At 37.4% G+C, this 12,420-nt stretch overlaps 1 protein-coding gene across 1 annotated transcript in view; it reads left to right on the forward strand.

The window, feature by feature from the left end:
* Positions 1-3,553: 3,553 nt before the first annotated feature.
* Positions 3,554-12,420, forward strand: part of cacna2d1a (calcium channel, voltage-dependent, alpha 2/delta subunit 1a) — a 98,486-nt gene continuing 89,619 nt past the window's right edge. The window contains exon 1 of the mRNA XM_079403456.1: positions 3,554-3,916. Coding sequence (XP_079259582.1) covers positions 3,783-3,916 — 134 coding nt within the window. The 5' untranslated portion in view covers positions 3,554-3,782. The remainder of the gene's footprint in view (positions 3,917-12,420) is intronic.

Below are 12,420 nucleotides of genomic sequence, written 5' to 3' on the forward strand. Positions count from 1 at the left end.
TGTCTCTCTGTGCTTCCCTTGCTCTTTTTCTCTTTTGCTGACTTACTCTCATTCATCTTCTGCCTTTTAAAGAGTGCGTCCTCTTCAGCTTCAGAGTTGGACTAACTCGGGCGACTCCCGTGGCTGTGAATATAGTATTGTGTTGCTAGGAGACGACTGAGATCAGTTAATCTGTGGATAGTGTGTACAGCGTTTGCCCTACCTGCCCGCTCTGTAGCTCACATCCTGGGGGATGAACCATGAACTCCTGATGACCCCATATATGCATATCAGAAACAAACAAAAAAACCATGCTGTTCTCCCTGTACAGAGATAGACACCCTGACAACTGCAGATACATCATATAGCTGTACCTTATTGGCTACTGCAATGCAAACATATAATCTTTCTCAGTATTTTTGTCTTGTTTTCCAGTACAAATATCTTAACATTCTTAAGTCAAGACACATTTACTTGAGAAATGAAATGATTTAACATATAGTCTTGTTTCTGGAAAATGTATCAAAATGAAGTTAAAAGTAAAAAATGGGGTAGGAAAAATGAACTTAATTTCTAATAAATTGGCATTGGCAGATATTTTAAGTTTTAAGCTAAACTAAACTTTTTTTTTTATTTTTTTAACAGAAAACAATAGACACTTATACTGGAAAGCAATAGACAAAAATACTAAGTAAGATTTGTATGATTGATTGATTGATTGCAGTGTGGCTAATTACTTTTAATATTTTCAGTGTTTATTCTTCTCATACTGTTTCACATACAATCATAGTCTTAAACATTAAACGAATATCTGTATTTCATACTATACATTATGATGTTATGTTGTGATGCCTAAATTATTATTATTATTTTTTTTTTTTTACAATTTATTGTTTATTTAATAATTTATTTGTAATTGTAGTTTTTATTGTTTTATTTTTTATATATACAAAGTGTTATAGAATTTAAGCTTAAACTTTTCAATCAGGTTTCATTAAATACATATAGCTTTTAATAATCTAATGTTAATCTCAACGTTTATTAATGCATTTGTAAGATCAAACCATCTGTTAACATTAGTTAATGCACTATGAACTAACATGAACATTTTTTGTTAATTGACATCAACAAAGGTTTAAAAAAAGCAATGTTAATAAATGAGACCTTGTTATAAAGTGTTTCTGATTAATAATAGCAGCTATTTAGAGGTTATCAGGCAAAACATATCACATATATTATCCAGAATCCAGATTTTGGCAAGAAAAAAAAGGCAGTGTGTGTCCTTGTTGATAACAAACTCTTCACGTACAGTATAGTGCAAGCAGTGGTTCTTGATACTGTTCTCAATGTCACTCTTCTGTATTGGTTGCGTTTGTGTTGAATGTTGCTTCTTCTTACTAATACCACCTAATCTAACTAAAGCCCTGTAATCCACTTAAAATGAGGTTATGAGGGAGCTGCTGGATCTGTGAGAATGAGTGTCTGTCTTCATGTACTGCTGCGATCTGTGCGTCTCACATTGAGGAAACAAAAACACATCAGAAGGTGACTGCAAAACACTTCACAATAAATAAATAAATGGTGCATTTTTTAGATACATTAATTGAATTGACATCTGCTGTAGGGTCTTATAAATATCATCTGTCTGTTAGATGTCCTTAAAGTATAATGTGTAATTTGTAATATGTCCTACAGATGCATTATGTGGTCGCTCCTTTGGTTTACAGTAAATTCACCACCTCACATATTCAAAGTGCTAACACATGTGCACGCACACACACACAAACACACACAATCACACAGTTCTTCAAATACACCCTAGTGTAAATCCTCATATTTGCTTAGATCAGAGTCAGCTGCTTATTTGCTCAGTAAATGCAGCGCTCCGGTGAGCTCACCTCCCCTGAGCTGGATCCAGACAGCGAACACTGCATATCTTTTCATAACATAGAAATCATACCCTTAGGGAGCAATCTAACCAGCAAGAAAGTTATTAAAAATCTATTTATATTGTCATGGAAGATTTCTTTCCTCTTTGCCATTTGATATAGACACCTTTTATAAGAACTGAGATATTTACTTTACAGTGTCAATCTTTAAAGGTGCCATAGGATGGAAAACTGTCTTTACCTTGGCATAGTTGAATAATAAGAGTTCTGTACAAATGACATACAGTGAGCCTCAAACACCACTGTTTCCTCCTCCTTATGTAAATCTCATGAATAAAAAAGACCACTGAAATATAGGCGAATCAGAACATAACACCGACTGTGACGTAACAGTCGGGATCACTAATAGTTACGCCCCCAACATTTACATAAACCCGCCCATGTTCTAGGCCAGCCACCAGCCGAACCATCAGAAGTTCTGCAGATATTGTGAAGAAATACGAGCAAGGACAACAGCGAAAATGGCAGATCATGGAAATAAATGTTATGCTCCAGGCTGTGCAGGGCGTGTGAAGTGCAGGGATGGGTTGGTGTCTGTATTTAGAAAGGCACGGAAAGCAAATAACGTTCTATTAAAATAACGCGAGTCACTAAATGGACATGGATAGCTCCTTGCTAGCTGTAGCCTGTTACAGTACATAAGATTTCACTTAAACAGAGTAAGGAGAGATGCCTGCGGATGATGGCGAATGATTTATAGATCCTGAGCACCACTGATAAGCATCTGATCTATAGATAGCACAAAAAGTTATTTATACAATGATTATTATATGCCTTTTATTTCTGAAATGTTTTAGTACACTCATGGAATATTTTTTACATTTGACTACTCTCAGTAACATAATGTTCCCATTTTGCAGTGTGTGTGTGTGTGTATGTTCCTGTCTGTTTCACTGACTGTCTGTCCATCTGTCAATCTAGAAGCAATAAGTGATACAAAGTGATACAATATACAATAAGTATACATACAATAAAATGCAAAATTTGCATTGGGGTGGGGGGGGGGGGGGGGGCAAGTATGGCCTTTTTAAGGTTTATTGTTTTAATGTTTCCATTTTACTGAAACCAGGCTTCTTAATAGGCTGACTATCATTATCACAAAATGTCAACTTGTTTTCAGTGAAGAGTATTTGTTTTTTGAGGCAATAATAGTAGTTTTTTATATATATTTTGTAACTTAATTAAATTATTTACTTTAAGCTAAAAAAAAATTATTTGAAGAGTTCAGATGCAAAAGCCTCTAAGTGCCATCTGAAATTTTCTTCTAAAATTAGCATTTTTCTCAGGCTTGTATGCTTATGTTCAGTTATTTCACTTTAATGGCAAAAAAAAAGAATCTATCTATCTATCTATCTATCTATCTATCTATCTATCTATCTATCTATCTATCTATCTATCTATCTATCTATCTATCTATCTATCTATCTATCTATCTATCTATCTATCTATCTATCTATCTATCTATCTATCTATCTATCTGATGAAACTCTAACTTTCTTGTCATTCAAAGTTATATGAGCTCATGATGCCTCGCAGCGCGTATCTACTGTGCGTCGCGAGCTCCTTGTATGGAGAAACACGCGTGATGAAGATCGCGCGCAGATGGGAGGGGGGCGTGTGGTGTGGAAACTGATCCGACGCCGCGCGCACAGTCTAAAACAGACTCTTAACGTACTGCCAAACCGGAGAGAGACGGAAACGCCCCGTTTCGACATCTCTGGAGAAACATCTGAACTAATTCAACAGGGCAAAGGCAAAAGTAGCTGGAAGGACCAAAAGCATCTGAGATTTGTTTGTGGAAGTAGCGGCGCTCATGGCGGCAGCTCGGCTGCTTTAGGAGGGTCACTTCAGTGGATGTTTTGGGAGAAACTCGTCTGTTGGATGTCAGTCAGAAGAATAATGGATGCGCTCAGATTGTCCGCTGCTATTCTTCTACTTCTGTCTTTATTCAGCTGTGGAAGCGCTATACAGTTTCCCGACTCCCTTCTGTAAGTAGGCACCACGAAACTTGCTATTATTGTTATGAATTCTGAGTTGTTGCACTTCTTACAATCAACATTTTTGTTGGCTAAAATTCCAAAAGATTTTTTATTTGTTTTGTATTCCAAGCGCGTAAGATAGACTGGTACTCTTCAAGCCACAAGTTTGGGTCTTACTGGACGCGTCCACACAGGAACGTTCCATACGCACGTTCCATATTCGCTATTTTGAATTCAGTATGGTAAGCCGTTTTGACTTTTATTCCTTCTCAGGATATGAATTCTTGATATCAACAATTCAGTTTTTGATATAAAGAATTAAATTGTTGATATCTGTAATTGTATTTTCACTAGTTAAATGTTGCCATAGGCTGCCATTCAAAATCAATTGTTGATATCAAGAATTAATTTCTTACTAGTTGAAATTCCAATTTCACATATCAGAAATGCAGTTCTTACTAGTAAAAATGTCTATTCTTGACATCAAGAACTAAATTGTTGATATCAATAATTAAATTGTTGATATCATAAATTACCAATTGTTGATATCAGAAATACACTTTCAGGTATCAGAAATGAACATTTTAACTAGTAAAAATTTAATTGTTGATATCAAGAATTCATATCCTGAGAAGGAATAAAAGTCAAAACGGCTTGCCATAGATACAGTTGTTGGTACACATGCGTTGGCGGCCCTTGCGCGTTTCAGTAAAGGGATAGTTCAAAAAGACATTTTGGAGAATTTCTTTACTATGCTGTGACATTGAATAGTAACTAAAAGAAGATGTCAAGCCTCAAAATAGAACACAAAAATGACCACAGAAGTATCATAAAAGGAGTTCGACAAAACATTTCATGGAGATAAAATACAGGCAATATGTGATGAACAGATGAAATTTAAGTTGCTTTTTCCTAAAATCTTTTTTATTTTGTTCTATTTATTGATAATTTTTAGTTTGATTCGCTCAACATTTTACAACAGTAGCCAGATGGTGAAGACAAGAAAAAAGAAACTAAATTACAATGTCACTTGCACTCTAATGTATTAAGATACATTAAGTGCAATTAAAAGATAAAATTCAAAGTATAGTTATTATTAAATGTACTACAAGGCAAGCAGACGGCCATGAACACAATACGCAAACTTTAACTTGTCCTCCCATACAGCAAAATGCTTATTGTGGCATAATGGATTAAATTTAATAATAATATAATAAGACAGTTCATTAGCCTATAAGTCTTGTTGACACAAAGATACAGACCAGCAGATATGAACGTACATTATGAAATGCATTAAGTGATATTATAGGACGCAATGCGTTAAATTGCACTTTAAACGTTTTCTTCCCATAGAAAATAATTTTAAATACAACACGTAATATAGCTTAATGGACAAAGACAATGATATAAAAGAGCTGTAGACCGTTTATTCTATATGGATAATGTACAGGCTGGGCTCACCTGCCTGTACATTAGTTATGTATATTTTAATAATGATGAGGAGCATATCGAGTTTGCACTTTATCATCTTAGTCCATTATACCACATTGTCCCATGTTTTGCGGTATGGGAGGAAAATAATATATACATATTAACATCTTAACACATTAAGCCATATTAAGTGTTTATGATTTTCTACGGGAGGAAAACGCTTAACGAGAAACTTTGCGCATTGCGTTCATATTCTGCTGTTCTGCCACGGATTTGCGGGTCTTGTCTTTTTCTCCTTCAGATGACTTGCAGGACGCTGTTCGTTATTGTTCTAAATTAGTTTTAATAGTTTAAGCACCACAGCGTCTTGTCTCCACTGGCAACGCACACGATTCGTGTTGAATGCAAGTGACATCGCAGGTAGCGGAAAGTGCAAGCGGCGATTGTAATTTAGTTTCTTTTTTCTTGTCTTCATCACCTGGTTACTGTTGTAAAATGTTGAGCGATTCAAACAAAAAATAATCAATAAATATAAAAAAAAAAAAAAAAAGACTGCAAGTGACCTCACTCGCGGAAGCGCAAGTACTGAGCGTGCAAGTACTGAGAGTGCAAGTACTGAGAGTGCAAGTACTGAGCATGCAAGTACTGAGAGTGCAAGTACTGAGAGTGCAAGTACTGAGCGTGCAAGTACTGAGAGTGCAAGTACTGTGCGTGCAAGTACTGAGAGTGCAAGTACTGAGCGTGCAAGTACTGTACTGAGCGTGCAAGTACTGAGCGTGCAAGTACTGAGAGTGCAAGTACTGAGCGTGCAAGTACTGAGCGTGCAAGTACTGTACTGAGCGTGCAAGTACTGAGCGTGCAAGTACTGAGCGTGCAAGTACTGAGAGTGCAAGTACTGAGAGTGCAAGTACTGAGCGTGCAAGTACTGAGAGTGCAAGTACTGAGCGTGCAAGTACTGAGAGTGCAAGTACTGAGCGTGCAAGTACTGAGCGTGCAACTACTGAGCGTGCAAGTACTGAGAGTGCAAGTACTGAGCGTGCAAGTACTGAGAGTGCAAGTACTGAGCGTGCAAGTACTGAGCGTGCAAGTACTGTACTGAGCGTGCAAGTACTGAGCGTGCAAGTACTGAGCGTGCAACTACTGAGCGTGCATCACCCCCCCAATCAATCAATCAATCAATCAATCAATAAACAAAGTATATGACTGATCCGGTTCTCAAGTTCTCAAAAATGGAATAGTATATATATATATATATATATATATATAAAGAAAGTCATACAAGTTTAAAAAGACATGAGGGTAATAAAGTGATGGCAGAATTTGTGAGCTGTCCCTTTAAAATGTTCATTTAAATTATAAACTGTAAACTGTGTAATCTTTTGAATTCACAACATGTTTTGTGGTTTTATAACAAACAAGGCTAGTGCCAGACAAGTGGTCATCAAAACCTGATGTGCCACCTGTGTCCTGTGAGCTATTTTTAGTTGAGCAGAGCCTATCACCTGTTCATATTATGTCAAACTCGAGCTTGTGAAATCTTACCCTTTTTTTTACTTGTCCGCTCTCTTGCGAGTGTATCAGAGTTGTTTGACCGTGCTCTCCATCATGTAGCCTCATTTGCTGGCATTAAACTACAGTTGTTGGGTTTTAGTGTGTTTCACAACATCTTCAAACTGATATAGTCCCTTTCTATGACAGATTGGACACAAGAACAGCTCAAGGCGTAGAAGCAATCATCTGTCAAATGCAAGCAATCAGATTCCACTCCTTGCTTGAGATTGTTTGGGGTTGAGACAGAATTTGGTAATATGTAAATCACAGTCTGATGTCCTTAGGCCTGTGTCTGATCTGTGTTGTGAGCTTGTACCTGATCTAACAAGTTAAAGTTAACATAGAATCAAAATCCAGTCTTTACCTGGATTATTTGGAACAAGTTGTTGGTTTATGTTGTTCTACTGTATATAGACAAAATAGTTATATTCATAGTCTTTTGTCAAAATTGAATAACTTCATTTGTTTCTAAAATTACTTTCCTTTTTAGCTGACATCACAAATTCTGGTGCATTCTGGTATAAAACACCCATTTTGTTTTCATGCAACAAGCAAAACCCAACAGATAAACGGATGTTCCAACTTTCATTCCTTCTTGCTTCTATATCTATATATATATATTTCACTGAGAAATGTCACATTACATAAGTAAAATATTAATTTTTCTTTATTGTGTTCACTCTTCCCTTCTTTCTTGTCACTCTGAGCCCATTTTCCTCCTGATTTGTGTGACTGCATCTTTGTGCCCAAACTCTAACCTCCTAATGCCAGAGCCTGTCTGCTTCAGATGCTCTATGACTGCACTCTCCTCCCCAGTCTCCCTTCTTAGTGTCTTGTGGCTTTTGCTGTGCTGTGAGGCAAATGATTAATGTCCTCAGATCTGAGGCTGATGTCACCCGTTCCACCCCAAAAGCTTCTCAAGAGAAGCACTAAGCAGGTAGCGCCTCTGTACTCTTTTGCTATTATTTATGTGTTATGAATTGTCATCTTTGCTTCTGTAATGGTTTGGGACCTGTCATCCTCCTTTTTTATTATGTTAATAAACAAACTTTTAGCTGTGAACTTAAAAATGAAGTGAACAATTTGCATAGATTATTTTGATCTGAATTCATCTGCTCAATATTTTTATGCAAAAAAAGTGCCATCAACACTACCCTTCAAAAGTTTGGAGTTAGTCAGATGTTTTAATGTTTCTGAACGAAGTTTTTTATGCTCACCAAGGTTGCATTATTTGATCCAAAATATGGTAAAACAGCATTATAGTTTTCATTTTTAATATATTTTCGAATTTAATTTATCCTTGATGACAAAGCTAAATTTTCATCATCATTACTCCAGTCTTCAGTGTCACATGATCCTTTAGAAATTATTCTAATATGCTGATTTGATGCTCGAGGAACATTACTTATTATCAATGTAAAAAAAACATTTTAGTGGAAACCATGATATGTTTTTTCAGGATTCTTTAATGAGTAGAAATGTCAAAATAACAACAACAACATTTTCTGTAAAAAAAAAAAACCTACTGCCACCAAACTTTTAACGTAGTGTCTATGTACACTAATGCTGTCTTCACGTGCTATTGGAAATTTCATATTTCCCACTTATGAAGTCATGATTACGAGCTTGTCATATTCGAGTGCTTTAATGTCGTAATCCAGCAGGCACACAACAGGCACACAACGTCATAAGACGTTGATATTTGTTTAAATTTCGGTTGCGACGTCGGGTGACCAAAATTCAATGTAAATTCAACGTCTAATATCAATGTTAAATTGATGTCTGATTCCGACGCCAGCTGATGTTGAGATTTTGTTGTTTTTAGGTTATGTAACCAAAATCCACCGTTAAGTCAACGTCAAATTGACCTCAAATATTGACGTCAACCCGATTTTAATTTTCAACCAAAATTCAACGTCTGTCCAACGTCAACTTGACGTGTTATAGACGCCTGGTGCCTGCTGGGAAATAATAAAATGTAGCATTCCATATTTTACAATCATATAAACATTCACTGCGCTTTACATGCAGTTTGCTGACAATTCTGGAATTTCAGTCAAATACATACTTATTTCACTGCTTATAAAACACAATATGCGTCGAATGATCGTTCATATCTAGCCTATAAATGCACTACTTTAGCGACAAGACAAAGGGGTGTAGTTGTTGTGAGAACAGCATTGACAACAGCAATGGGTGTCCCCTCCACCATGTTTACTTTTTACATATGTACTGTTTTATAATGTACTACAAAACTGAGGTGCAGATAATTGCCACTATTTGCAGTAAGTTGTATATAAATAGCAGAAACTCTTGCTATATATAATATATAATATAATCTAATTGCTATTTACACTTAGTGCAAATAGTCGCTGCCAACTTTTAAACGTGGCCTAATGGTTAGAGAGTCGGACTCGTAATCGAAAGGTTGCGGGTTCGAGTCCCCAGCCGGCAGGAATTGTAGGTGGGGGGAGTGAATGTACAGCGCTCTCTCCACCCTCAATACCACGACTGAGGTGCCCTTGAGCAAGGCACCGAACCCCCAATTGCTCCCCGGGCGCTGCAGCATGGCTGCCCACTGCTCCGGGTGTGTGTTCACGGTGTGTGTGTGTGTGTGTGTGTGTGCATTTGTTCACTACTCACTGCTGTGTGTGTGCACTTGCATGGGTTAAACGCAGAGCACCAATTTTGAGTATGGGTCACCATACTTGACAATACGTCACGACTTTACTTTTACTTTTTTTTAAACACTTGAGAGCAAAGTACTTATTAAAACTGATCATTTTTACTAAAAGTGACAAATGAGGAATCACTGTGTAATTCAAAAGAGGGTGTTTTGGACTGTACAAAACCATTTTCCTTGTGCAAGCCTTTGAAACATTTTTATTTGACTTAAAAAAAAAAAAAAAAACATATCATTGTAGAATGTTTTTAGTGAGATGCATTACTTCTAAAAGTTCCTGAACATCTTAGAATAATTTCTTTTTACTGCTTGGACTTTGGATCAGGACATTGAGGTTGTTTCTCAGCACATGTGATGGATTCTTTTTCCATCAAACTTGAGTGATGGTTCCCTGTAATTATTATTATTTTTGGATCTGGAGCCTCAGGTTTCTGGGCCTCTGGGATGACAGTACTGGATCGGTTAGCCTCTCGTCATCTTCGAATCACACTTCTACAACATTTGCGTCAGTGTCCTCGCCATGTTGCACTTTGACTACAAGCATAATCAAATTTCATGCTTAAGCAGTTCGATACATGGGCCTTTCCTGTTTCTAGCCTTATTCCTCCCGTCTCATTATTTGGCCTTTGGAAATCAGCCGGCTCACTGTCTTTGTGGCGTGGGTTTAACTTTGAACTACGGCTCCAGAGTTACATCTTTCCAGAAAGAAAGGTTTTGCTAGTACATTATGTGTTTGTGCTGTGCCGTACTTATGTGTTTAGGGGCAGTTTTTTAGCACCTTAGTTCAGCAGGAAACCTTTTTGTAGGTATTTGCTGAGCCCTTTGAAAACAGCTGGGAGCTATTTTTGTCACTCAAACACTCGGGCAAAGTTAAAGCTCAGTCAGATTCAGGGTGAACGGCAGAGGACCAGAATGTCCCCCTGATTCTTTCAAATTAATATTCTTGTGCAAACTGCACAGGAGTTTATACTGTCTTTCCCCACAAATATATTTACCTAGATATGTGAAAACATTTAATTGTTCTGTTCCACGTAGTTGATTCGTATAAAGTTAATTATGAATGTCTAACTGTTTTTGGGAGAAAATTCTGTTTCTATTTATTTAATTGTTATTTTTAAATATAATTTAATGAAACCGTAATTGTGAGTCAACTCAAAGTTGTTAAATGCATTTATTTATTTTTTACATTTTAATTTAATTTAATATTTTATTTAATTATTTTGTCATGTTTTATTTAATTTTATTTTTTATAATTAAAAATTTGAAATCCCTCGGATGACTAAAGGGAGTTTTAGACAGATTTAGACAAATTTGTCCCCAGAGTACAGCTAAAGTAAACCCACACAGAATGTCTTCCCGTTCCCATGCCCACATACAGGTCCTTCTCAAAAAATTAGCATATTGGGATAAAGTTCATTATTTTCTGTAATGTACTGATAAACATTAGACTTTCATATATTTTAGATTCATTACAACACAACTGAAGTAGTTCAAGCCTTTTATTGTTTTAATATTGATGATTTTGGCATACAGCTCATGAAAACCCAAAATTCCTATCTCAAAAAATTAGCATATTTCATCCGACCAATAAGAGAAAAGTGTTTTTAATACAAAAAAAGTCAACCTTCAAATAATTATGTTCAGTTATGCACTCAATACTTGGTCGGGAATCCTTTTGCAGAAATGACTGCTTCAATGCGGCGTGGCATGGAGGCAATCAGCCTGTGGCACTGCTGAGGTGTTATGGAGGCCCAGGATGCTTCGATAGCGGCCTTAAGCTCATCCAGAGTGTTGGGTCTTGCGTCTCTCAACTTTCTCTTCACAATATCCCACAGATTCTCTATGGGGTTCAGGTCAGGAGAGTTGGCAGGCCAATTGAGCACAGTAATACCATGGTCAGTAAACCATTTACCAGTGGTTTTGGCACTGTGAGCAGGTGCCAGGTCGTGCTGAAAAATGAAATCTTCATCTCCATAAAGCTTTTCAGCAGATGGAAGCATGAAGTGCTCAAATCTCCTGATAGCTAGCTGCATTGACCCTGCCCTTGATAAAACACAGTGGACCAACACCAGCATCACTGACTGTGGGTACTTGACACTGGACCTCAGGCATTTTGGCATTTTCCTCTCCCCAGTCTTCCTCCAGACTCTGGCACCTTCATTTCCGAATGACATGCAAAATTTGCTTTCATCCGAAAAAAGTACTTTGGACCACTGAGCAACAGTCCAGTGCTGCTTCTCTGTAGCCCAGGTCAGGCGCTTCTGCCGCTGTTTCTGGTTCAAAAGTGGCTTGACCTGGGGAATGCGGCACCTGTAGCCCATTTCCTGCACACGCCTGTACACGGTGGCTCTGGATGTTTCTACTCCAGACTCAGTCCACTGCTTCCGCAGGTCCCCCAAGGTCTGGAATCGGTCCTTCTCCACAATCTTCCTCAGGGTCCGGTCACCTCTTCTCGTTGTGCTGCGTTTTCTGCCACACTTTTTCCTTCCCACAGACTTCCCACTGAGGTGCCTTGATACAGCACTCTGGGAACAGCCTATTCGTTCAGAAATTTCTTTCTGTGTCTTACCCTCTTGCTTGAGGGTGTCAATGATGGCCTTCTGGACAGCAGTCAGGTCGGCAGTCTTACCCATGATTGCGGTTTTGAGTAATGAACCAGGCTGGGAGTTTTTAAAAGCCTCAGGAATCTTGTGCAGGTGTTTAGAGTTAATTAGTTGATTCAGATGATTAGGTTAATAGCTCGTTTAGAGAACCTTTTCATGATATGCTAATTTTTTGAGATAGGAATTTTGGGTTTTCATGAGCTGTATGCCAAAATCATCAATATTAAAACAATAAAAGGCTTGAA

The sequence above is a fragment of the Barbus barbus genome, assembly GCF_936440315.1.
Source record: "Barbus barbus genome assembly, chromosome: 42".
Lineage (NCBI taxonomy): Eukaryota > Metazoa > Chordata > Actinopteri > Cypriniformes > Cyprinidae > Barbus > Barbus barbus.